The sequence below is a fragment of the Osmerus eperlanus genome, chromosome 17 (assembly GCF_963692335.1).
Source record: "Osmerus eperlanus chromosome 17, fOsmEpe2.1, whole genome shotgun sequence".
NCBI classification, from domain to species: Eukaryota; Metazoa; Chordata; class Actinopteri; order Osmeriformes; family Osmeridae; genus Osmerus; species Osmerus eperlanus.
Window position 1 is genome coordinate 7,333,390 of NC_085034.1, and position 27,244 is coordinate 7,360,633.

Below are 27,244 nucleotides of genomic sequence, written 5' to 3' on the forward strand. Positions count from 1 at the left end.
CCCAAGGGTTCAAAGTATCTAACCATGTAAAGTAATTCGTCCAAATACAATGTTTTACGTTCATGAATAGCCATTATCCTTTGTTTCATTATGCAAGTTAGCCGACGGAAGAAACAACTTGTTCACATAAAAGTGTTATTTTGTCCGGTTTATCAACGGAGTATTTACAAAATGAAGGTCTCAAAATGTCCGTTGAACCCTCCCCTTTTGATTGACACCTTGTTCGACCCAATAGGAGCTTCCATGCCCCGTTGACAGCCCTCTAAAGCCAACTAGGTCTGTGCGTCCTGCCCCCCCCCCCGCCCCCCACCCCCCACACTCGTTCTAAACAAATTTCTCGAACTGGCTTCGACTGGCTCTGAAATTAGCTCGTTAGCCTTGTAGCTGACAGCTAGCTGAAAATGCCAATACCTCATTTGTATGCGTCTGTGGAGCCTTCAAAATAACAGTCGATTGCGCAATATGGTTGACAGAATCAGTGTTCTTTGTGCGCCAATCCTTGGAATCAGATAAAGCACTCCAATGTGTTCATGCTTCAGTTTTTGTGTTTCAGTATTACTAATTAGGGATTTAGCTATTATATATGATATTTCTAAGTACCAGAGATGGGCCAGAGATAACAATTATGAAAAATAATACCTTTTTATTTGACCTTGACCTTGGTTACAAAGGGTCATTTTGGAGTCTCCAAAAGACCCTTTTAGAAAATTCCTGGATGTATTCTTATAAAAACATGTGTCAAATATGAATATATTGTGGTATTATGTTTGACTTTTGATTTGAATTGGGTAAGGCTTCAACCTGTGGTCCAATTTAGTCTTCCAGATAATACCTACCACCTCTAGGCCTCTTCAGGCCTCTGTTTTCAAAACAAAATCTAGGCGGAAATAGAAATTTTCACTTTCCTTGTGTTCAAGCTTCTATTACTCAACACTAGAAGGACTGACAGGGGTCCTGACAACAGGGGACATAACTTCAGAGTGTCAGCTTTCAAAAGAGATCATTTACATGCATGTACTCCAAATGGTTCAAGAACAGCTTCCAATTTACTTTGGGTATGCTGTTTAGGCGTTTTCAGGCAAATTTAACAGGAACATGAAAAGGTTAAATTACTGGTTGTGATGATAATATACGTGGATACATGGTGGTCAATCCTTAAATGTCTCCAACACAAGTTTTTAATCATTGGATATTGTGAGTTCCATTTCGCCTCGTCCAAAGTTCTAACTTTAGAGTGGATAACAGGCTTCTTCTTAAACCAGTGGGTGTAGAGGTCCTGCACAGCTGGCAGATCAGTCCTGGTGCTGCTCTGAGACATCTTGACCCCCTGCTGTAGAGTCGATGGTGAACCTGAAGGGTGAGTACCCTAGAGTTCAAGCCCAATAGCTGATATCACAATACGACCACAAGTATGAATGAAACACTTTAGGGAACTAAAGTGTCTTCCACATTTAATCCCAGTGTGTCCAGCATCTACACAGGAGTGGGAGTCATTTACCTACAGCCTCTATTAATATCAGCTCTGCTTCAGACAGACAGACACAAACAGGAACAGTCCTCCTCAGTCAGACAAACTAATTGTAGAAACTGTATTTCTCTTACTGATTTACTGATTTCCTGTTATAGCACATTGAAACACAAGTAGAGCTGGTTATGACTCTGAGGGGTGCTGGGTTAGTGAAATAGCAACATCACTGTCATGTTACTTTCATCCAGTCATCCTCACCAACGTTAACAGGGCGGTTTATTCAAGACCAGGAACACTCATGCTCTGACATTGACAATTAGTACGTTTGTTACAAATGCTTCTAATTTGTTCCCTGCTTGGTTAAAGGCACACAAAAAGTTGAACAAAAACAAGTTGATTACAATAAACTCAAATGACCTTTATTTTGAAAGCAAAACACACAAAGAATGTCCATTATACCCAAAGTCAACTTTAAAACAGTGTGAAAGTTTAAAGTATAACAATGGTTCAAACAGTTCTAGTATTTGAATGAATTAATCATTTAATGTGGATTATCAATAAATGCACACATGTTTTATATATGTTTATGACTATGCATTAAGCTGTATAGAAAATATGTAATATATGATATTTAATTATATTAAAGAGAAAATGTAGATCACATCATCCTGGGTTAGTGGTTAATGAGATCCTCCAGTCCAGACTGAGATGTAGAGAGCCCTCTAGTGGTGCAGATCTGTAAGTACATGAAATAACTTGGATTAACAAAGATCAGCACTCTGTGATCGGACAACACAAAAACAGCATTATCAGTCTATTTGTACTCTGGTCTTTAACATACCTTGACAGATGAAAGGGAGTTCCTCCTGACAGGAGGCACCCAGCCACTTTAGTGTGTCGTCGTCGTCATCCCAGATCATCTTACCACAGTAGAGGGTAGGAGTGTTGAGGGGGAAGCATTGGTGCCACTGGGTAAAGTTCACCTCCACACCACTGACCCACACCCAGCGAGCGTTAGACTGGAAGATGTACCTTTCCAGCCCTATCCACACTCCCCAAGGCAGATCCTCACTGTCCAGGAGCTGGGACACATCCTTCTGCACAGTGGAGTTGGTTATGTGGACAAGGGTGGAGTGTTGATCCTTACAGAACTCCAGGGCAGCAAGCCAGGTTTTGGGTGTGTTGTAGTAGTGCAGGTAGTCTGCATGGATATGACCAAAACAAGTTAGACACATACACACACTTTGTCAAGCAGGAAATCACTCTGTCTCACTCCTAGTTTCTTTGTTAGTCACAAGAGAGGGTTGAATAAGTACCAGGTGTAGAAGTGGTAGGATCTTTAGTGGTGTCATTCACTGCATTTTTTTCTGCATCAGGAGAAAAAAAGGCAAAATCAGGATCAAGGAGATTATTCACTTTAACTATAATTTGAGATACATTACCAGATGTAGAAGAAGTGGTAGGATGTTCAGTGGTGCCATTCACTGCATTTTCTTCAGAAATTTAAACTTACCATCAAAACACAAGAAACGCTTATTTTGATGACACCAGCCAAGTTTCCATTTTCTTTTAGAGTATTTTACACAATTCTTTTGTCCCTTCAGGGAATCAGACAATGCTTCAAACGGCTCCTCACTGGACCACTTCCACTTGTCGATGGTCTGATTATAATGAAGCCCAATCCATGTCAACATTTCTGACTGAGCCACTTCATCAAATGCCTCCTGCTCTTCCTGGTTGAGGATACTGGCCAGAGTTTTATTTCGACTCTCACAGTCTAACTGAGCAGCCAACATATGTAGTGTTGTACCTCCAGCAATGTTTTCATATGATTTTGTTGTTGTTCCATTCACCTGATGAACTTTCAGAGAAAAATACATTTTCATGAGCATTCACATTTTAAAAGTAAGAACACAGTAACTAATGTTTTAGATGAATAGTGAAGAAACACCTACCATCCTGACACACATGGTTCTTTATATTTGTAGCATTACAGGGTATTTGTTCCCATGTAGACTTAAAGGAAAAAACACATTTATATCCGTTGATGGTCGGGTATCCATGTTTCCACTTGAAGTATGTGAGGTTCTCCCCAGTTGACCACGCCCATGGTTCTGCAGAGCCTTCTCTGTGGAGGCCAATCCAGACTCCCATGGAGTTTCTCAGCTCTTGTGTGACAGCCTCCAAGTCTGCTGCTGTGTGGATGCTGGCCAGGTCTGTGTAGTGCTGCTGACAGTAGGCTCGTGCCTCCGTCCAGTTCTTCCCCTCACTGACAAGACTGTACTTCTTGGCAGGGTAGATCACTGTTTGAAAAATGAAACAATGATCAATATATTGTAGTTCATGTGGAGGGCAGTTCGACACAGTTCATGGAAACACCTATAAATATGGTCAAATGTACATTTAGTATTCAGTACAAACGACATAAGCATCTGTGTCTCTCATGCCAGGCATACTTTAGGCTGGGAGATATCCTGTCCCTACTCAGACATTGTTGTACAGTATACTATTGCAGAGATCTCTAACAGTTCCAACAAAAGAACTACTCATGACTCTCGTGTCTCTAACATGGATGTGTGTACCCACCTTTACCACTGCAGCTTCTCAAAGAATAGCCTGAGGTTTTGGTCTGAGAATATGTTATATTAATCGATGTTGTACCAGCAGGTGAGGCCTTCAGGTAGCATACGTTCCCGTTACTGGAAGTCAAAATATAGATACAGTGATTACCCTTTCCATGCACAAATACCAGGAAACAAACTTGTGCTGTTTTGTGATCTTTGAATTGCATGTATAATTAAATTGTTTGTTAGCCCATGACACAAAGTGTACAAGCACATTACCCTTTTTGCTCAAATGTGAAGAACTGGCAACGGTCTGAATGAGTGCAGTTTTCTCTACAATCCTCAGCTCTTGAGCCTGAACTCATTTCACTGGAAATGTCATTTCCAGTGAAGTCTGTTTTGGACATGAGGTGCCTTATACAACCTGTGTTGTATAAGGGATTATTATGTATAAGATTATTAAAAAAGAATGTAAATGCATAAGTTAATTTAACATGAAATAAGAGACATACACACTCATATTTGTGAGATTAAACATTTGATTCTCTACATCTCCAATGGGAGAAAAACACAGTACATGCTGAGTGCTAATAAAAAGAACATTACCAGCAGTAATTGCAGCACCACATCATCACCTACCTTTCACCACCTTCAGTTTTAAATTCCAATTTCCACCATGACATGTGTATGTCTGACTGTTAAATAATTGAATATTGGAAATTACATGGCGCTTTGCAACTATGTTCACGTTTGGGAAACTGTTTACTACACTTGTAGGTTTACCCCCGTCACATAGGAAAGTTACATCCGAGCCCTCCAGTACTGATATCTTTGATTTCTGATCCCCACACACAGAGAGTGTGCTGACTGCTGTGGAATATAGTTACAGGTTATAGCATATATGGTGTTAGATGTTGTAGGTTTACACTACTAAGCTACTTACAGTTAGGTCCATAAATATTTGGACATTGACACATTTATCATTTTGGCTCTGTATACCACCACAATGGATTTGAAATGAAACAATCAAGATGTGCTTTAAGTGCAGACTTTCAGCTTTAATTTCAGGGTATTTACATCCAAATCAGGTGAACGGTGTAGGAATTACAACACATTTGATATGTGACCCCCCCCTTTTTAACCCTTGTGTTATCTTCGGGTCATTCTGACCCATCAGTCATTGTGACCCACCTTCGTATTGCGACAGATTTACCGCATACAAAGACAAAGTGAAGCATATTCTTTTAACCGTTGGGCTGTCTCAGACCCCCCACATTGCAAAGGTTAAAAGAAAAAAAATAATTGTTTTTGTATTGGGTAAAATTGGGTAAACACAACGATGGTTCGTTATGAACCTTTGGGTCATGTGACCCGAAGGCAGCACGAGGGTTAAGGGACCAAAAGTAATTGGACAATTGGCTGCTCAGCTGTTCCATGGCCAGGTGTATGTTATTCCCTCATGGGAGTTCGTTATTTCATTGACAAGGAGCAGATAAAAGGTCTAGAGTTCATTTCAAGTATGGTATTTGTGTTTGGAATCTGTTGCTGTCAACTCTCAATATGAAGTCCAAAGAGCTGTCACCATCAGTGAAGCAAGCCATCGTTAGGCTGAAAAATCAAAACAAACCTATCAGAGAGATAGCAAAAACATTAGGTGTGGCCAAATCAACTGTTTGGTACATTCTTAAAAAGAAAGAACGCACTGGTGAGCTCAGCAACACCAAAAGACCCGGAAGACCACGGAAAACAACTGTGGTCGATGACAGAAGAATTCTTTCCCTGGTGAAGAAAAACCCCTTCACAACAGTTGGCCAGATCAAGAACACTCTCCAGGAGGTAGGCGTATCTGTGTCAAAGTCAAAAATTAAGAGAAGACTTCACCAGAGTAAATACAGAGGGTTCACCACAAGATGTAAACCATTGGTGAGTCTCAAAAACAGGAAGACCAGATTAGAGTTTGCCAAAAAACATCTAAAAGAGCCTGTACAGTTCTGGAACAACATCCTATGGACAGATGAGACCAAGATCAACTTGTACCAGAATGATGGGAAGAGAAGAGTATGGAGAAGGGAAGGAACTGCTCATGATCCAAAGCATACCACCTCATCAGTGAAGCATGGTGGAGGTAGTGTTATGGCGTGGGCATGTATGGCTGCCAATGGAACTGGTTCCCTTGTATTTATCGATGATGTGACTGCTGACAAAAGCAGTAGGATGAATTCTGAAGTGTTTCTGGCAATATTATCTGCTCAGATTCAGCCAAATGCTTCAGAACTCATAGGACGGCGCTTCACAGTGCAGATGGACAATGACCCGAAGCATACTGCGAAAGCAACCAAATAGTTTTTTAAGGCAAAGAAGTGGAATGTTCTGCAATGGCCAAGTCAATCACCTGACCTAAATCCAATTGAGCATGCATTTCACTTGCTAAAGACAAAACTGAAGGGAAAATGCCCCAAGAACAAGCAGGAACTGAAGACAGTTGCAGTAGAGGCCTGGCAGAGCATCACCAGGGACGAAACCCAGCGTCTGGTGATGTCTATGGGTTCCAGACTTCAGGCTGTCATTTACTGCAAAGGATTTGCAACCAAGTATTAAAAGTGACAATTAGATTTGATTTTGTTAGTTTGTCCAATTATTTTTGGTCCCTTAAAAGGGGGGGGGGGGCACATATAAAATGTGTTGTAATTCCTACACCGTTCACCTGATTTGGATGTAAATACCCTGAAATTAAAGCTGAAAGTCTGCACTTAAAGCACATCTTGATTGTTTCATTTCAAATCCATTGTGGTGGTATACAGAGCCAAAATGATGAAAATTGTGTCAATGTCCAAATATTTATGGACCTAACTGTATGTTAGGTTTAGTCATTTATCTGATGAATCACAGGGAATGTTATGAGCAAGTTGTTTCTTGAACAGAGATCACAAGGACGGGAGGATTTATAACTGCTTTCTTACCCAGCAACAGGAGCAGAAGGCTTGGCTGCAGCATTGCAACTAAATAAACCAGAGAGAGAATCAACTTAAATTTAAGTGAAAACTGCTACACATTAATCATCACATATTCCCGTAATATAAATGGATACTATGTATTTGTATCAAATACCTTAAGTTAAGCGATTCTTTTAGAAATTATACTCTTTTCTACAGACATTTGAGACTATATTCAAATGTGTATAAGTGTGCATAAACACTTCACAAGGACATCTACAGTAGGTAGAGATTCCCTGAGAACAGGGAAGAAACAAGAATAAACTAGAGGGTTAGCCTGGCTGCCAGCCCAACTTCGTCCCGCCCACAAAATTTTTTTGTCGGGAAGTTGGGTCTGGAGGGTCTCGCATTGTGGACAAGTACAGAAAACCCAATTCTGGGCGGACCAATGAAATTGCCAGGGCGGGCTTTATACGATGATGGACAGATGATCAACAGTAACGTAATCAACAACGTCACGAAAGAGCCCTTGGGTTGAATTCGTTTTCAACAAACAACATATTACGTTGCTCTGATTGGTTGTAGGTCTATCCAATTGAGCGAAGAGGCATTTGTTTTACGAGTTCGTTTGAAACACGCCCTGTAGTCACAGCCCAACGGAGAGTTCTCAGACTCATATTTTGACTAGAATTATGAGTATGACAAAGTCAGGCTAAGAGAGGGTACAATTTCTGGGGAAATTGTAGGGTGTGCTTGCTTGCGTCGGTTGCACAGGGGTCCGTTTTGAATGACATTTTTACAACTGATATTTCTGTATATTTTATATAAAAATGCATAGGGCCTACTTATTATTTATAGAGATTACATAGATTTTGATGCTCAGTTACAACTCAAAACACGAGTAAAGTGTAGAATGAAATATGATGTCTTGTCATTTCCCCTGCAAGAGGCAGCCTCATAGCTGAATCAAAACGAATAAATTTGGCAGACCGGTCTAAAAATTGACCTAATCTCTATGACTTAAAACGTCCTTTTAAGTTTTCCCTTCTCGTGATATTTTCAGGCATTTAGCCTACCGCATTCATTCATAATAAAGAACCCCCTTTGAAGATTATTCTACGACGTTACCGGCAGTAGAAGATGGAATCGCGATTCAAACAGTACCATCTTCTAACTGAAAATATGCCCCCCAAAAAGTAAATAAGCTTGACATTTATTTAGTGGAAAATCGCTCATTCATAAAAAGCTCACTGGTAGCGATCATTGTCAGTAACAACGCAAAATGCGATATAGCCCTGTGTGGAGAAGCTGCCCCGGTAAATTCTACTACAGTACACTAGACTACTGCTGTGTTCGTCTTGGTAGCGATTGACAAAGTTTAGGCTGTGGCAATGAAGTTCAGGTTAGTAGTCAGATAGTTTCACCTATTGAAAGACTTTTGATTTAAGTAAGGGGAGTGCCGAACATGTTCTGTCGCCGTTTGACTTCCTAAACAGCTGTGTACTGTAGATGTTTTTGTAGTGTCTCGCGTAAGCTACAGCGTTGCAGTGAGCAACACTGGTTTGAAACCACAGGTAATGATAATTTCACCAACAAATCGTTTACTTGTAATGTAATGTCATAATAAATCCTACAACGAAAATGTATTTGTGAGGAATGTTTATTTTAACGATTGAAAACAGATGCATCATAGACCACTGTAGTATGTGTTGCCCGGGCAACAGAGGCTAATGTCACGCTAATGCTTCAGTGAAATAGTAGACTACCGTTTCCGAAAGTAGATGTGGGCCTACTTCCTTAATAATATCAGCTAATATTGTACATTACATTTCACAATTGTGTTTCACATCACAAAGTAAAATGAGTAAATAGTTATCACCCTGGCCTCTTTGCTTGTGGCGTTTCTGCAGCTGCCTTGCAGTAAAGCTATAGTTAGCCTAGCTATCCTCCAAGTTAACAGATGCGAAACGAATGTTCTGCTACAGGTAGTCACGCGTGTTTTCGTGACGTTAGTGACGTAGTGACGTTAGTAACGTCAGTGACTGTGGTTAGCAAATTAGCCACCGTTAGCTTCACTTTTCGCCACAAAAACTTAACTTCAGCCTAAACCATGCAACGGAACGTAAATAAAAATACAAGCAACTCAATCGCTACCAAGACGAAACTTTTGACACCTAGGTTGTCTATGTAGGCCAAATATTGACAAAGATTTAGGGGGGCAAAAATAAATAATAACTAGAAAAGGCTGTTCCTGCGTAACAGCAGTGAGAATGCTGAAAACCTGAATGGGGATAGCTGACCATGCTAAAAAAGCTGAAATAGTGAAAATTTAGTAGAAAGTTATAAGCTGAAGCTTCAAAGCAACCGAAAGGTATTTTTGAAAGGGGCTGGAGCAGCATTCCAACAATGATTTGAAAGGATTTACCATTACTTTTAAAGGGAGAATAATTTGCACAAAAACCTTAATATTTTAAAAAGTATAAAAGTGAGAAATGAGAAAATACCCGCAAGCTGAAATGAATTTCAAAAATGTGTGAGTCACACAAAAGAGGCAGTGTGGAAGCTGAACTGCATCATCTTAACAAAGCTAAGAGCTAAAATAGCCTACAATGTGGGAGAAGCTGAAAGCTGAACTGTTAAACAGAAGAAGTAGGCTAGCTAGTCGTAACAAGAATATTATCGTTTTAACAGATGAAATTATAGTTGGGATAGTAATAGCAGTAGCAGATGTAGCCTACCATTGAGTGTGTTTACTCGGCTTTCTTAGTAGGATTCAATGTGTTGATGGAATGGAACATACAGCAGTAGGGCCGATACAGGAAGAGACGGCGACACTTTGTTGCAGAAGGATGAGCTCTTTAGTAGTTACATTGGCTGAAAGAGGACAATTTTTCCTACATTTTAAGGTATAACTTGTTTCTGTAAGTTAAACTATATGAACGTTAGAGGAATTTGTTTGACAAATTAGTTGAATATCAGAAAAAGAGCAGCCAGCAGAGTGTGCCACTCTGCTTGCTGCTCATTCATAAAAATCAAGAAGGAGCAAACATTTTAATGTATTTCAAACTGTCATAATTCAAAATTGGCTGAACATTTGAAAAAGCTGAATCATTTGGGAATAGCTGAATGTCTTGTGAACATTTTAAAGGTTGAATGGTGTCTCTAGCTGAAAGTAAGCTGAAGTAGTTACGTTTGAAAGAGGTGGAAGCTTTTTAATGATTTGAAAGGATTTACCATTACTTTTAATGGGAGAATAATTTGCACAAAAACCTTAATGTCTTAAAAAGTATAAAAGTGAGAAATACCAAAAGTCATAGCCATCATCTCCTGAAGGAGCTGAACGTTTTGATACAAAAGTTGTAGGAATCGGTTAAAGTGTGGAAGCTGAACTGCATCATCTTAACAAAGCTAAGAGCTAAAATAGCCTACAATGTGGGAGAAGCTGAAAGCTGAACTGTTAAACAGAAGAAGTAGGCTAGCTAGTCGTAACAAGAATATTATCGTTTTAACAGATTAAATTATAGTTGGGATAGTATTAGCAGTAGCAGATGTAGCCTATGCGTTTACTCGGCTTTCTTAGTAGGATTCAATGTGTTGATGGAATGAAACATACAGCAGTAGGGCCGATACAGGAAGACACGGCGACACTTTGTTGCAGAAGGATGATGGTGCAAGTTTTGTCCGTGGAGCATACAACGATTAATAAAAAAGAATCATGTAGACGTGTTTATTGAGTAATCGCATAACTAATTACACATGTAAACGGAGTAATCGTATTATTGGCAGAAACCGACAATTGCTAGTAATCGTGTTTCTCATGGTCAAGTAAACGTACCAATCACCTGTGTGAGAGACTGAGTGGTGCGTGTCTGTCGTTACGGTGATGGTGCAGCTATGATTGCTAACGCGCTGAGGGCAGAGAATAAGAGAAATGTAGCTAGAATCCACACCTCAAACAAGATAACCTAGACTCAAAACTGTACGTCCAATCCAAAATATAAGGATATTTTCCGGGACCCAAGACTCTGCCGAAACCAGAGATATTCTTTATATGGCTGTGCAGTCAGAAATACGACTCTACCTGCAGTTTCAAAAACGTGTTCCTTTTGCTTTCCTGGTGCTTGTTTGTTTGGTTGCCACGGTGATGGCGCAGCTGTGATAGCTAACGAGCTAGGCAGAGAGAAAAACGAACATTTACCTAGCATCCACACCTCAAACAAGTTGACCTAGACGCAAAACTATACGTCCAATCCAAAATATAAGGATATTTTCCGAGACCCAAGACTCTGCCGAAACCAGAGATGTCCTTTATATGTCTGTATAAATGTGAGCTCTTTAGTAGTTACATTGGCTGAAAGAGGACAATTTTTCCTACATTTTAAGTTATAACTTGTTTCTGTAAGTTAAACTATATGAACGTTAGAGGAATTTGTTTGACAAATTAGTTGAATATCAGAAAAAGAGCAGCCAGCAGAGTGTGCCACTCTGCTTGCTGCTCATTCATAAAAATCAAGAAGGAGCAAACATTTTAATGTATTTCAAACTGTCATAATTCAAAATTGGCTGAACATTTGAAAAAGCTGAATCATTTGGGAATAGCTGAATGTCTTGTGAACATTTTAAAGGTTGAATGGTGTCTCTAGCTGAAAGTAAGCTGAAGTAGTTACGTTTGAAAGAGGAGGAAGCTTTTTAATGATTTGAAATTATTTACCATTACTTTTAATGGGAGAATAATTTGCACAAAAACCTTAATGTCTTAAAAAGTATAAAAGTGAGAAATACCAAAAGTCATAGCCATCATCTCCTGAAGGAGCTGAACGTTTTGATACAAAAGTTGTAGGAATCGGTTAAAGTATGCAGAACGAGTTAAAGGCCAAAAAACGGCGGAAGAACTAAGAAGTTGAAAAACAATAGTGAGAATGCTGAACAGCATTCTCACAAAAAAGAGAAACAGGAAAACAATAGTGAGAATGCTTAACCCTTTCACAAGTAGGTTCTAAATTCCTTGACTGGTCCCCCAGAGTGAGTTTTTTATGCGCGTGAGTTTGGATCAATCTCAACGTTCCAGAAATTGATTATGACGCATTAAAATGGAATTGCTATACAATTTAAGTATTTATCGGTTCGCATTTTCCATTGACCCAGTTTGCACCCCGTATTAGTGACGAATACTCCATTCATTGGTTGTTTTGTTTATCCACCTTCTCGTTACGTATTTCTTCCGCTTCAGGGGACTGGCGGAAACCTTCAAAGTAGATATTTTGGCTATTATTCTGGTGACTGAAGTATTTGTATAACTCAAATTATACCACCCATATAGTTTGCACGATACTGAGATGAAAGCATGAACTGTTCTATTTCACGAGGTGATGTTTTTGCCAAACTAGCTAGCTCGTAGTGTAGTAAAGAGTCAATCAACAAGTTAGCTGTTGCTAATTTACTAGGCTATGTTACGTTGTTTGTGTGGTCGGATTATAACGAATACAAAATAATTTGGATACATCCAGTCAGTCTAATTTGATTTCTATTCATCGTTTTGTTTTCTCTAGCTGGCTTCCATCTCGTAAACCTTCTGAGTTGGCAACGCAGCCAGTGTTCACAAGATAAGTTACTGGATGGAAGCCAGCTAAACGAAAACAAAACGATACATTACAATCCTAGTAATACGCTAGACTGACTAGATGCACTTGCATTACTTTGTTATAATCCTACTACACAAACTACGTAACATAGCCAAGTAAATTAGCAGCAACTGTTGATCGTCAACCAAATTGAGCTATACTGTAGGCGAGACTGGAACATGACTCCCAGACACCTCGGCGAAAGGCGATCAAGCAAGCTCATGCTGCTTGGATACCTTCAAACCTTTTTGGTTGGCTTCAATTTATCTGGGAAACTTTTCTGGTGAGTAGATTATTTATACCCACAAAATATACACATACCTGTGGCATGATATTGAGACGAAAGCATGACCTGTGGTTGTTTTCCACTATCTGATGTTTTTGCTAGCTAGCTCGTAGTAAAGGGTATTATTCAGGTAACTAGCGATTACTAACTTGCCATGTTTAGTCCAATTAAAGCAAACACAATAATTCAGACATCCATTCTATATTGATGGCTATGTTTTGTGATCTCTTGCTACCATCTACTGTCATTAATTTCCGTGTTGATAGAAAATGTATTCCTCATTTATTGTCAGGTCACAGTTCAAGCAAAAATGAGAGGCAAGTGTAATTTGTTTGGAAAATCTGGGCTAGGGCTAGTTGATGGACGACATGTAGAATAAACCAGACTTTATGCTTATTCAATCTAACAACCTATTGAAATGACAAGACGGCAATGTATGACTGTAATGTTTCATAGGGTAATGAAACGCACCACTTGTCATACCACTTGATTGCCTGCTGTTGACCGTTTTCTATATCTTGAACATCTCCCTATAATTTTACAGGTGAATGTTGGCCCGCACAGGCCCCGTTCCAAGAAACAGAACATGACAGCACTGCTGTACAAATTGTCCATGTATAGTACATGGCCTTCTCTCAGGTGTCGAGCAAGTACGGTCAGCACAAAGTGACCATTCCTTGCTGAACATCAACGAGACCGTCAAACACCTAATTCCTTGATGTACCAGCAGCATGTTTATTTTTTTGCAAAGTCTGAAAGCCCATCTCCCATCCCACACCCTCACCACATTGCATAGAGGGACTGTAGAGAGCATCCCAAGGAGCTGCATCACGGCCTGCAGAGGACAGTGAGGACAGCTGAGAAGATAGTCAGGATCTCTCTGCCCTCCCTCACAAACATCTATACCAAATGCTGCATCCCCAAACCCACACGCATTGTGGACAAACCCATGCACCCCACACGCTCCTGTACATCATCAAACTCAATATTTTTGCATATTGCTGCTACCTCAATAACTGATGTCCATGTATTATGGTATTAGTATGTTATGTTTACATTCAGTTTCCCTTGCACTAGCTTACTTGTTTACATTCACAGTATCCCCACTTCTTGGTGTTTTGAGGCATTTGTCACAAATTTCATCTTGTCTTATTGGACCAATTTTATTGACCTAATTCCACACAGTTGTTGTAGTTGTCTAGGTTATGTCTAGGTCCTGGAAGAACGTTGTTTTGTTTCATTGTGTACTGTAAGTATATGATGACAATAAATACCAGTTGACTTGTCATGACAACAGATCCAGAAATCCCAAGCCCTTCATGATCCTGGATGTCCATAGTGGATCCTGTGTAAAGGATCATGTCCTAAACATAGCCAGTACATCACACAACTCAAACATGCTGTACCTTTTTGCCGATATGTTGACGGAAGCTTTGCCTACCCCTACACAGTGTCAAGGTTTTAAATAATTTTTTATAGCTGTGTGCTAATGATATTCATTGATATGTAACGTGACAATGACGAGATTGTACCCTTTCCTGGACATGTAATTAGCTACCTGAAATGAGTAAAAGGATACGTGTTAAAAATTAAGAAACGTGTTGGTGTGGGCTTTTTAACTTATTAAAATATTTATTAAAATAACTTAGTACTGTCATTACTGTTCCGATTTTTTAATATTCACACAGGTGAATCCACAGTGAATTGATATGATATATTATCGTAGTGTAGCTTTCGAGAAGCTAACTTGGCTAATGACGATAATGTAGGCTGCCATGTTTTTTGTTTTGATCAGTACTCTGCATTGTGGGTGTCAAATGGTCAACGAGATGACCTACTCTTCTCACGAGAAAATACTGAGGTGTACGGGGTCAAGGGGTACATCATCAAGGGTCATATTTGTTGCCGGAAGACAAAAAAATCAAAGATGGCCTCTAGTAGCTCAAAACGAGACGAAAGACAGACGAATGTCAGATGTTTTAGATGCATATTTGTGAACGTATATTTATTATTTCGATCTCTGGTTGGTTGTACAATAGTAAAATCTGTTGAAAGCGAGTCAAGGAAAACGGATAATATTATGGTTTACTAGGTGGTGTGAGTAAAGCGTGAGTTATTTTTGGTTAGCTGTTAGCTAACATTAGCTTATTGGAATTTACGTTCCGTTGCATGGTTTAGGCTCAAGTTAAGTTTTTGTGGCGAAAAGTGAAGCTAACGGTGGCTAATTTGCTAGCCACAGTCACTGACGTTACTAACCTCACTACGTCACTAACGTCACGAAAACACGCGTGACTACCTTTGGCAGAACATTCGTTTCGCATCTGTTAACTTGGGGGATAGCTAGGCTAACTATAGCTTTACTGCAAGGCAGCTGCAGAAACGCCACAAGCACAGAGGCCAGGGTGATAACTATTTACTCATTTTACTTTGTGATATGACACACAATTGTGATGTGTAATGTACAGTATAAGCTGATATTATTAAGGAAGTACATCTACTTTCGGAAACAGTAGTCTACTATTTCACTGAAGTATTAGCATCATGACATTAGCCTCTGTTGCCCGGGCAACACATACTACAGTGGTCTATGATGTAGCGTTATCTGTTTTCAATCGTTAAAATAAACATTCCTCACATATACATTTTCGTTGTAGGATTTATTCTGACATTAGTAAACGATTTGTTGGTGAAATGACCATTACCTGTGGTTTCAAACCAGTGTACAGTAGCTCACTGCAACGCTACGCGAGACACACTACAAAAACACTACAGTACACAGCTGTTTAGGAAGTCAAACGGCGACAGAACATGTTCGGCACTCCCCTTACTTAAATCAAAAGTCTAACTACTAACCTGAACTTCATTGCCACAGCCTAAACGTTGTCAATCTGTTCATGAAAATAATTTCATCTTAAACCGTACAACGGAACGTTAAATCCAATTCAACCAACGCAATCGCTACCAAGACGAACTCAGCAGTGGTCTAGTACTGTACCGTAGTACTACGGTACAGTACTACAATTTACCAGGGCCCCGTTCGTCGTAAGGGTTGAAGCTAAGTTAATCAATTGTCCCTTTAGCCCGTTAACATTAGCGAGATGAGTGAGAATAGCAAATATCGGTTCGTCAACGGCTGATCCGCATCCAAATCATGTGGTTAATTTCAATCAGGCTAAACTTATCAGGGAAATTGCACGTGCACGTCCTACTTCAAAAGGCAGGAAAGGTCGATAACCAAAACCGTGATTTTCTAACGGTATGATGGCGGAAAAGACGAAAGAGAGAGCGGTGATAGGCTATCTCGCCATCCGAGCAAACTATTATAATGAGTCTCTACGAAGACAATAAGCATATTATCATGGCTAAGTCAAACACCGCCACCGCTGCCAGAGCAAGACAAGCAGCTGGGCAAAAAATTGCCGATAAGCTAAATGCGAAAGTTTTGGGGAAATGTATAAGCTCATCTTAAGTGCCTCATTACCCCAATCAATCAGATCACATTTCTTTAAATGTGCCTGCTGGCAGTAGGCTTAATGGAAATTAATAATCGAATGAGATCTTGCTAGCGAAAATAATGATCTCAACTCTTTCAGAATAAGTAGGCTAGATAAAAACAAGGCCAAAGAGTATCTAATTGATACGAATTCATAGACACTTATGAGGATATATGTAGGCTACTGCGCTTATATATATATATATATGTGTGTATGTGTATATATAGGCCTATGTGTAAATCCCTCTTTGATTTCATTGACTGGGACATGGCCAGGGAATATGAAGAATTGATTCATCAGCTGGTTAAGCGCCAAGTACACTTTTCTTACAGCAACGCATGCTGCGGCTTTGCCAATGTTTTCTGCATCGCCTATACTGTATAAAAATGTAGCCTATACCTGACGCAAAAAACCTGAAGGCTATGCAGTCTGAAGCACAGTTAAAGTTTCAAGTAGTAGATTTATTGTCAATTTCTTCACATGTCAAGACATAAAAAGGAATCGATATGACGTTTCCCACTCTCCCACAGTGAAACATATAAAAAGCACAGGCACAAAGATAAGACAAGACATTTCGTAAAACATAGCGTTACATATTCACATACAGCAGCATAAGCTCATAATAAAGCATAAAGCTTGCTGCGGCGTGTGATATTTGCAATGTACGGCCCGAGAAGGTCTTGCAAATAAATGAGTCCATGTCGGTTGAATCGATATCGCTCAAACAAGAACTCATCCGTGTGAAATAAAGTATCTTGGCAATCGCGAAGAACTCTATTGGTATGGAAAGCTAATCGAACTAAATTATAGCTCCTTGGTCAACTGGGTCTCTCAAAAAGAGAGCTGCCATGTTATTTTCTGGGGGTGTGGCAAGCTTATCCAGCTACACTTACGTTAGCCTGCTCTGGAGCAGGTTAGTGCTAATTGATATGTTACTATGGTGATTTATCGAAAGTTGCTTCCACGAACCAAAAAGAGGGGCGTTTTTTTTAATCTTAGCCTGAAAATTAGCTCGCTAAACCGCTTAGCGAGCTACGACGAATACCCCCCAGGGCAGCTTCTCCACACAGGGCTATATCGCATTTTGCGTTGTTACTGACAATGATCGCTACCAGTGACCTTTTTATGAATGAGCGATTTTCCACTAAATAAATGTCAAGCTTATTTACGTTTTGGGGGGCATATTTTCAGTTAGCAGATGGTACTGTTTGAATCGCGATTCCATCTTCTACTGCCGGGTAACGTCGTAGAATAATCTTCAAAGGGGGTTCTTTATTAATGAATGAATGCAATGAGTAGGCTACATGCCTGAAAATATCACGAGAAGGGAAAAACTTAAAATGACGTTTAAGTCATAGAGATTAGGTCAATTTTTACACCGGTCTGCCAAATGTATTCGTTTTGATTCAACGATGAGGCTGCCTCTTGCAGGGGAAATGAGAAGACATCTATTTCATTCTACACTTCACTCGTATTTTGAGTTGTAAATGAGCAGCAAAAAAAAAGATGCTTTTAAATCTATGTAATATTTATACATAATAAGTAGGCCCTACGCGTTTTTATATAAAATATACAGGAATATCAGTTGTAAAAATGGCATTAAAATCCTTGTACAACCGACGCAAGCAAGCACACCCTACAATTTCCCCAGAAATTGTACCCTCTAGTTTTACATGTAGTTTCATTTCATGTTGCTTTTATCAATATTATGAATTTATTATGATAACACATTCACATAGAAAATGTTTCCTACAGCATACAATGACAGGTGGTAGTTCATGACAATTTTACTTGTTCACTACACAGAAAAGGTTTTGGAAATATGTACTGTATGTGTAATCATAGTTTTTCCAACAAAACAACCACCAAAAAGATACTTTTACTACTCCAAAGACTTAATGACATGACTAGCTTGTATCTTCAGACTGCTTACCTAGTGTCTGTCGTTCTCAGCAAGTTGAGTGGGGTCAGTGGATGAGGCATCAGATACAGCTGCAGTCACAGAGCATCTAGTTATAGATCCACCTATCTCTCCTCCCCTCTTTAGAAACATAGCTTCCATTTGTTCAGCTACATTTACATGTAAACATGTTTTGAATTTCAAATGTACATTCAGCATAGTAAGACTGTTGTTTGTCTCTGGAGGTTGGAGCGCATGGAAATGTACTGTTGGCTCACCAGCTAAGTGTGCGTGCCACACACAGGGTAAGGCCTTACCACAGAGGCCTGAGTTTTAATTCAGCCTGGACCATTTCCTGAATGTCCTCTTCACTGTCCCTGTCCATATGAAGCAGCAATGCAACAAACTACCTCTGTTGACCACATAAACATCTTATGATACATTTTTAAAGATACGCTCATTATGAACCAAACAAATACTAAGTTGGTCACGTTACATGGCTCAATGCAACCATAAAAGCAGAAGAAAGCATAGAAAATTGATGTGGGTGAAAAGTATCTTGCAAATTAGCAGTGGACCGTACACTCTGTATTTAGTTGATCAGATGTTAGGATGTTCCTGACCTGAGGATGAGCATGACTGGACAGTTTGTGCTGGAGAACCAGGTCAAGTACCACTTCATTTTATAATCAGTTACACCTTCATAGTTACATCTACATAGATACACCTAAACACACACACACACACACACACAGGACAATCTTCTCTGATTCCTTCAGTAGCTGCACAGGGATAGGCAACTCCCTAGTTAGGTAAGTCACCATATGATAATGATGTTGTGTTTTATGGTATTTTATAATACAGTTTCAATAGATGGTTGCAATAATATTTATTGAGTCAAGAGTCAATAGACTATATTGTATGGAAATCAGTCTAGCAAAATTATGGACACTAAACATGTCAGGTCAGCGGTTTATGTCATGTCTCTGTTGGGGAAGTTAGGGTTAGGGTCATCAGTTTACAGAACATCTGTAGTGGCATACTGATGTTAGGCTTGATTGTGAGAGATCCCAGACCTCCACTGACCCAACTGTACAGCATAATCAATGCGAGAGAAAGATGAACCATCGTTCAAGAGTACGGTCTCTTACTTTAGTCCCCTGCTGCCTGCTATTGAGGGTTTCTATGTCATGAAGTGCAGATTTTTCTATGGCACACAGAGCCCGCCTTTTAAACTCTCTGTTCTTTCAATTGGATCTTAGTTCTCCCAGAGTTAAACCATAGCTCATATTAACAAGTCATGCTAGGCTAACTTTATTGGAAGGCTGGCACCGCTCTGTCATTGGCAGCTTCCTGGTTCCTAGGCTCGCTTTTGGAGTGACATCAAGCTACAGCATTCAGGACATCTGAGGTCTAAACCGCTGCTGAATGTCTGTGTTTCTACTCCAGGCAGGTCCAGACAGCCATGGACCCCCAGCTTCCAGAAGACCACTACTCTGTGTCCAGACCCATCTACTCCAACCCCACCGTCCAATAGGACCACCAGGGACAATCCCGGGAGGACAAGACCCTGAGAGAGAGGCTGAAGAGCAACTGTGGAAAGTCAGTGTATGCTTGTGTGTGTGTTTGTGTGTGCTAGGGCTACAGCTAGGGTACTCACAGGGACAGGGGTAGTAATGACAAGACAAAGACTGGACACAAAACAGAAACCTAAAATACCCAGAACCAAGCGACACACAGGTGGACACAATGACGCTAACAAGAACGAGACACAGGTGAAGACAATGACAGGGAAACACTAGGACAGGGGGCAAAACCAAAAACAACAGGGGGGCACGGCTGTGGCCGTGACAGGACCCCCCTCTCAAGGGACGTCACCCGACGTCCCACAAGGCAGGGCAGGGGGTCGGAGCAGGTCCGGGGGACGACCCGGAGGCAGGGCAGAGGGTCGGGGCAGGTCCGGGGGGCAGCCCGGAGGCAGGGCAGAGGGTCGGGGCAGGTCCGGGGAGCGGCCCGGAGGCAGGGCAGAGGGTCGGGGCAGGTCCGGGGGGCGGCCCGGAGGCAGGGCAGAGGATCGGGGCAGGTCCGGGGGGCGGCCCGGAGGCAGGGCAGAGGGTCGGGGCAGGTCCGGGGGGCGGCCCGGAGGCAGGGCAGAGGGTCGGGGCAGGTCCGGGGGGCAGCCAGGGGGCAGGGCAGAGGATCGGGCAGGTCCGGGGGGCGGCCCGGAGGCAGGGCAGAGGGTCGGGGCAGGTCCGGAGCTCGGGCACGGGGGCACCTGGGAGCGCGGACCAGGGGTCGCCTGGGAGCGCGGACGAGGGGGCGCCTGGGAGCGCGGACGAGGGGGCGCGGACGAGGGGGCGCGGACGAGGGGGCGCATGGGAGCGCGGGCACGGGGGAGCACGGGGGCGCATGGGAGCACGGGCACGGTGGCAGGCTGCGGCCAGGAGCCCTCGGGCGGAGGAGGCGGCGGCCAGGAGTCCTCGGGCGGAGGAGGCGGCGGCCAGGAGTCCTCGGGCGGAGGAGGCGGCGGCCAGGAGTCCTCGGGCGGAGGATGAGGCGGCCAGGAGTCCTCGGGCGGAGGAGGCGGCGGCCAGGAGTCGGCGGCCAGGAGTCCTCGGGCGGAGGAGGCGGCGGCCAGGAGTCCTCGGGCGGAGGAGGCGGCGGCCAGGAGTCGGCGGCCAGGAGTCCTCGGGCGGAGGAGGCGGCGGCCAGGAGTCCTCGGGCGGAGGAGGCGGCGGCCAGGAGTCCTCGGGCGGAGGAGGCGGCGGCCAGGAGTCCTCGGGCGGAGGAGGCGGCGGCCAGGAGTCCTCGGGCGGAGGAGGCGGCGGCCAGGAGTCCTCGGGCGGAGGAGGCGGCGGCCAGGAGTCCTCGGGCGGAGGAGGCGGCGGCCAGGAGTCCTCGGGCGGAGGAGGAGGCGGCCAGGAGTCCTCGGGCGGAGGAGGAGGCGGCCAGAAGTCCTCGGGCGGAGGAGGTGGCCAGAAGTTCTCTGGCGGAGGAGGCGGGGGCACAGGGAAGGAACGAGGCTGCGGCACAGGGAAGGAACGAGGCTGGGGCACAGGGAAGGAACGAGGCTGGGGCACAGGGCAGGAACGAGGCTGGGGCACAGGGCAGGAACGAGGCTGGGGCACAGGGCAGGAACGAGGCTGGAGTCGGGGTTCGGGCTGGAGCCGGGGTAAGAACCAGGACTTGGGGTTGGCATTCCGCTGGACACTCCTGGGTCCACCCAAGGCAAGGCGGGTCCCTAGGAAAGGGTTGAGTGAACTCTCTGCTGGGTCCTTTCTGGGTCTTGTCATTCTGTCACGCTGAGGGGTGGGGTAGGACCCAAATGCACAAGAGATGCGAGGCATGGTAGAAACAAAGGGTTTAATCTTGAAACCGGGAAACAGCTAGGGTACTCACAGGGACAGGGGTAGTAATGACAAGACAAAGACTGGACACAAAACAGAAACCTAAATACCCAGAACCAAGCGACACACAGGTGGACACAATGACGCTAACGAGAACGAGACACAGGTGAAGACAATGACAGGGAAACACTAGGACAGGGCAAAACCAAAAACAACAGGGGGGCACGGCTGTGGCCGTGACAGTGTGTGCATGTGTGGGGGTGTCTGTGTGTAAAATGTGTACACTACAGTTGTAATGTATCCTGTTCTTTAACCTCCATGCAGCTGCTCAGATAGGCAAGTCCTGAAGGTGGTGAAAGAAATCTTTCCTGTCTCGGACTGGCTGCCGAAATATCCAATCAGAGAGTAGCTTTCCAGTGATGTCATCTCTGGTGTGAGCACTGGTCTGGTGTGCAGCTTGCAAGGTCTGTGTTCCGTGCCATTGCCTTCTGAAACGTTCAGCTCTTTATGTAAATCTTGTCACCACAGCAGTGAGATTAATTTCCTGTGCGTGTGTGTTTTTGCACGCCAGGTCTGGCGTATGCCATGTTAGTGACTGTGGCCCCAGTGTATGGACTCTACTCTGCTTTCTTCCCCATCCTCACCTACTTCCTGCTGGGCACGTCCAGGCACATCTATGTGGGTAGGCACCTGACTGACATGTACAGTGACCAACGAGCAATGACTAATGACCTTTTTCTCCTCATATGATGGAATGAAAGCCAAGAGACAGTTTTCTCTGCATTATTTGCATAAAGAATTTGCAACAATGTTTTACACTGAACTCATTGAAGTATGTCAGTCATGCATGTCATGTAACTGACCTGTGTCCACATGCAGGGCCCTTCCCTGTCTGATGGTGGGATCGGTAGTGTTGACCCTTGCCCCCGATGACCACTTCCTGCTTCCTGTGAATAGCACCAGTGTGAATGGAACAAGGGCTGATGGGATAGGGGTAGACCTGGAGGCCATGGAGGCTTACAGGATCATGGTGGCCTCCACCATGACTGTGCTGGTTGGCCTGTTCCAGGTACAGTAACTAGTAACTGTCCAGTGACAGACACATGCTGTTTGAGGGAATGTTCTGCTTCGCTTCTGTTAAGGAGATGTGTCTGGCTATACAGTAGGTGTGCCACCCTTGTCTCTCTGGTAACCGACCCCCAGGTGGTGATGGGATTGCTCCAGATGGGCTTCCAGGTGCGGTACCCGTCAGACCCGCTAGTGGGAGGGTTCACCACGGTGGCCGCCTTCCACGTTCTCGTCTCCCAGGTGAAGATCGTCCTGTCCATGCCCACCCACAACCACAGCGGCCTCTTCTCTGTGGTGTGTGTGTGCCCAAGCTTCCCTGGGAATTGTAGTATATCAGACCAGGAATAAGGGGCTGAAACTGTGTACTCTCACAAAAAGGTTTTCCTGAGCAATGATAGATAAGAGGATATTGCTATTTTGACAAAGTAGATTCGTTTAACTGTCTGGTTTTTTTGTTGCATGTTTTCATACTTCATCATTTGTGCACAAGTGTTTCACGTTCATGTTTTCATGTGTTTAAATCTTCTACTCAGACGCTCATAGATGTGTTTACCAACATCAGACAGAGCAACTTAGCTGACCTGGCCGCCGGATTGATTACTATTTTCGTAGTGATGATTGTAAAGGAGGTCAACACCCAATTCCAGCAGAAGATTCCCGTCCCCATTCCTATTGAAGTGATTGTGGTAGGCACCGGAATAGCTCAGTCGATTGTTTACTCTTCTGGGATGATATTCATCTATGTTTGAGATTCTGCCAAATGCAGAATATCCAAACATATCTTACTTACAGACACGTGCATTTCATGTGAACTGCAATTTACCATGGCGCTCTGTCCCCCTCTCTACACCGATGTCACCCCTTCAGACCATGGTTGCCGCGGGGATCTCCTACGCCACCAAACTGGAGTCCCGCTACGGCGCCAGCATTGTGCACAGCATCCCCAGGGGGTGAGAGCACTTCCTGCGGCTGTTCCTGCTTCCTGTTCCCTCGGGGGAGGATGTTCTGGATATTTTATAGACTGCTTTGTATTGTCATTGTGGTTTAGTTATACAGTGGGGATCTGTAGAACGCCCTGTTGTGTTAACCTCAGAACAATAAGGGCACCAAGTAGAGAGGCAAAGACAAACTGTTCCAACGATAACTTAATCAAACAGCGCTCCAATGAAAACTAACAGTACAGAGAGACTAAACTGATCCAACAATATTTTGTAACACTGTGGTAGTTGTATTTCATTGCAGGCAGATACAGTTGGCCTTTATGATGTCCTATTTGGGGTTGCTGTGTGGAACATTTAACCTATAGGTGGCAGCAGAGAACTGATATGTGTGTCTCGTGTACACTGTGCTCTGTCAGGCAGGTTCGCTCCAGCTCAACTCCCAAACACTGAGCTGTTTTGGGACATCTAGGGTGCAGCTTCTCCACAGCTGTGGTGGGTTATGCAATGGCTGTCTCTGTTGCAAAGGTCTATGCTGTAAAACATGACTACAACATTGACGGCAATCAGGTTTCTATGTAGTTCTTGATGTGTGTGGGCATGTGAGTGTGATGTGTGTGTGTGTGTGTGTGTGAGAGAGACAAACTTTCTGCCATTCAAAGGCTTTCCCAGAACTAATTCTTGTAGCGGGTGAAACTTTTACATGAAGGACCACTCACACACAACCGTACCAAGGTCTCTTTAACACAAAAAGAGCATTGTTATCTACATCAGTGCTTGGACATTCAAATTCTGTCTTTAATTTGATAGTTTATTTGTCTGATTCATTTGATGACATTTCATGTAATTGAGGTACTTGAGGTACTCAATGTGTTATTTTCATTAACAATCATCACAATTAGCAAGCATTACATAACCTGTCTGTTAAGGAACAGGTACCAGGAACAAGTACTGTGCAGGTTCCAGGCACTGCGCTTTACAAATTACAGGACATTGTTCAGACTTCCTCCCTGTTCCCTGTTTATGTGTGTGTGTGTGTGCGTGCACGTGAATGTTTGTGTCTGTGTTGTAGGAGCTGATAGCGTTCGGGGTCAGTAATGTGTTCTGTGGCTGCTTCTCCAGCTTTGTAGCCAGCACGGCCCTGTCTCGCATTGCAGTGCAGGAGAGCACAGGAGGGAAGAGCCAGGTATGGCTTGCTTGCTTGTAGTTGTCCATCGAGGCCGATGATGACGTCCACTTCTGACTTCAACGGTGAATTCTCTGGTGACTGTATAGTCCGATCCTGGATCCACAGATTTTATCACAAGTGGGACATGTGTATGTAATAGTGGTGGTACTGGCAACCTTGGTTGCGTTTTGTTTTATGCCTTCTTTCCTGCCTGTCCTGTCTCCTGGCTGTCCCGTCCTCCTCCAGTGCTTTCGTCCCGGCTACCTGCTTGGCGTCTGTGGTGCTGGGGCTGGACCTGGGGCTGCTGGCTGGCCTAGTGTTTGAGATGGGCACTGTGGTGGTCAGGACCCAGTTGTTAGTATACAACCCAAGCCCTTGTTTAATCACATAACTGAGGAAATGGTAACATTTATGATTTATGAAAGGGTAACATTTATGATTATGATTAGGAACACCTTTCCATTTACATTGCGAGATAAGAGTCTATAAAAGTCTAGTAAAGTGATACTATAATTAAAAACGACATTGGAATATCATCCAACACATACCAAAGTCCATAGGAAAATAATGGTGTGGTGATCTTACTTGTATGAGATCAATTTATTGATTAATGTAGTTATTTTTACAACCAAGGTTACAGTTTTAATTCAGCTTTATCAATACTCTTATCAATCCACACCCACAGTCCAGCGTGCTCCACACTTGGAAACATACCTGGCACAGACATATACAGGAACATGAAAGACTACAAGAATGTAAGATAAACATTTTGTTTCTCATTCAAACCAGACAGTGCCAATGCCTACATACTGTATCAGAAAATCATTTTCTTATCAGATTGCAGAAATTCCTGGAATTAAGATTTTCAAGTGCAACTCCCCCATTTACTTTGCTAATATTGACTACTGGAAAGAGAGCCTGAGGGCCACAGTGAGTGATGTGATGTCACACTTTCCCATTTAATCAGGACACTTTAGAAAAGCTGTGACAGTGATTATTTATATTTCTGACATTAGTGTGAATTCCCTCAGACAGGTCAGGTGGTCCCTGAGGTTTCCATGGGAGTGGACAACAAGGGTTTTGAGCATGAGCACGACAGTGGGCGGGACTCTGGACAGGTGGAGAAGGAAGAGTGGCCCACTAAAGATGTGGAGGTGCCAGGTCCATATTCACAGTCTGGTCCTGGACTTTTCAGCTGTGACCTTCCTGGATGTTGTGGCTGCAAAGTGTCTGAAACTGGTGGGTTCAACCTTGTTCTCCCTCTTCCTCCAGGGAAAGAGCACATACCCTCTGTAGTTCAGTAACTTTAACATGTCATTCAATGTAGCCATTTCCATTTCCGTTTTTCAACCTCTGAGTTCAGGAATGTCATCCATCAGAGGGTTGGTATGTTCAGTGGCATCAGGGAGATTAATGAGCTGTGCTTTCAGCTTATTTGTCTCCTCTCCTGTCCTCCACAGGTCATGAAAGAATTCCTCCGTGTTGGAGTAAGTGTCTTCATTGCCGGCTGTGATGGTACTGTTTGGGTTGGAAGGATGTCAACCTTGAGCACATTTTGGACATTTTGAGCACGTCATTGTGCTGTTTATTGTTTTTCCATGGTTGTAATAGACACCAGTCTTTGTTTGATATCTACTATTGCAACAGGATGGCCAAAGGTTGGCTTTATCTCTGGCCAGCTGAAACCTTCATGTTGCCCTTCCTTCTTTTCCCTTTCTCTGACCCCATAGACGTGTTAACCCTGTCCCTTGTCATACTGCAGATGAGATTGTCAGGAAAATGGAGGCCCTGGGCTTCTTCAACATAGCTGTGACCAGAGACGTCCTCTTCCTCACTGTTCACGATGCCAAACTCGTGATCAAACTCATCAAACTCGAGGCAGACCATGGGAACGCCCCAGATGCAGTTGTTGAGAAGGTAGGGACGGGACAGGCGTCACTGAGTACAGCATGGGATCTTAAGACTATTAGGATGTGTAACGACATGGGTAACGACATGGGACTCTGCCACAGAACCTTACTACCCTCTCTCTCTCTCTCTGTCCAGCTGTCTCTCAATCAAGATACCAAGGGTCCACTCCCTTTGACAGAGACAGAGAACCTGATTGAGACCTACGACAACCAACACAGGGGAAATTGATCAATGACATCAAATGTCAAGTTTATCACCAGGGGCTATTAAGATATTAGATCTCGTTTGAAGTCATTCTCCTTGTTTCTAGGCCATCCATGGACTCTCTAACTAACACCAAGAAGAGAGCCAAGGCATCAGGAAGAAGAGAAAAACAGCTCAGCTCTACTTCTTATTCTTCAGGAACTGCAGATGGACTCGGATCAAAATACTATTTTGTCTCAGGTGGACTCATTGTTTACCTCACCAAGAGAAGATCAAGATATAGTGGATGTTGTCACATATTTAGTTTAGAAAGCAACCATATCCTTATACATAGTCATGATT

At 43.1% G+C, this 27,244-nt stretch overlaps 2 protein-coding genes across 4 annotated transcripts; one reads left to right on the plus strand and one right to left on the minus strand.

Annotated features, from left to right (window-relative positions):
* Positions 1-1,865: 1,865 nt before the first annotated feature.
* On the minus strand, positions 1,866-18,332 carry LOC134037951 (macrophage mannose receptor 1-like). 3 transcript variants are annotated; one of them, XM_062483521.1, is made up of 10 exons: positions 18,300-18,332; positions 6,993-7,031; positions 4,672-4,902; positions 4,312-4,456; positions 4,055-4,167; positions 3,424-3,771; positions 2,982-3,329; positions 2,785-2,835; positions 2,310-2,669; positions 1,866-2,204 (listed from the first exon to the last, which is right to left on the minus strand). In XM_062483521.1, exons 2-10 carry the CDS (start codon positions 7,024-7,026, stop codon positions 2,191-2,193), a joined length of 1,644 nt encoding a protein of 547 aa, XP_062339505.1. In that variant the 5' UTR covers positions 7,027-7,031; positions 18,300-18,332; the 3' UTR covers positions 1,866-2,190. The 3 variants fall into 3 exon arrangements, with proteins under 3 accessions (XP_062339505.1, XP_062339507.1, XP_062339506.1); XM_062483523.1 differs by lacking the exons at positions 6,993-7,031; positions 18,300-18,332 and having other exon boundaries at positions 4,672-4,904; XM_062483522.1 differs by lacking the exons at positions 6,993-7,031; positions 18,300-18,332 and having other exon boundaries at positions 4,312-6,082.
* Positions 18,333-18,901: 569 nt separating this feature from the next.
* LOC134038057 (pendrin-like) lies at positions 18,902-26,926 on the plus strand. Its single transcript, XM_062483651.1, is given in 20 exon segments — positions 18,902-18,936; positions 19,716-19,868; positions 21,938-22,077; positions 22,185-22,304; positions 22,495-22,682; positions 22,817-22,981; positions 23,215-23,367; positions 23,549-23,631; positions 24,043-24,083; positions 24,086-24,189; positions 24,692-24,805; positions 24,914-24,957; positions 24,959-25,141; positions 25,473-25,542; positions 25,625-25,777; positions 25,819-25,946; positions 25,948-26,026; positions 26,248-26,307; positions 26,555-26,704; positions 26,834-26,926. Coding segments are annotated over 20 exon segments (2,256 nt in total).
* The last annotated feature ends 318 nt before the right edge of the window (positions 26,927-27,244 follow it).

Bases quoted from the DNA above. Each gene is read 5' to 3' on its own strand.
- LOC134037951 (XM_062483521.1), bottom strand. From the start codon at position 7,026: ATGCTGCAGCCAAGCCTTCTGCTCCTGTTGCTGG. The intron at 4,903-6,992 runs GTAAGAAAGCAG...TATATTCCACAG, and splicing joins CCTTCTGCTCCTGTTGCTGG to CAGTCAGCACACTCTCTGTG. The intron at 3,772-4,054 runs GTGGGTACACAC...TTTTTCAAACAG, and splicing joins GAGAAGCTGCAGTGGTAAAG to TGATCTACCCTGCCAAGAAG.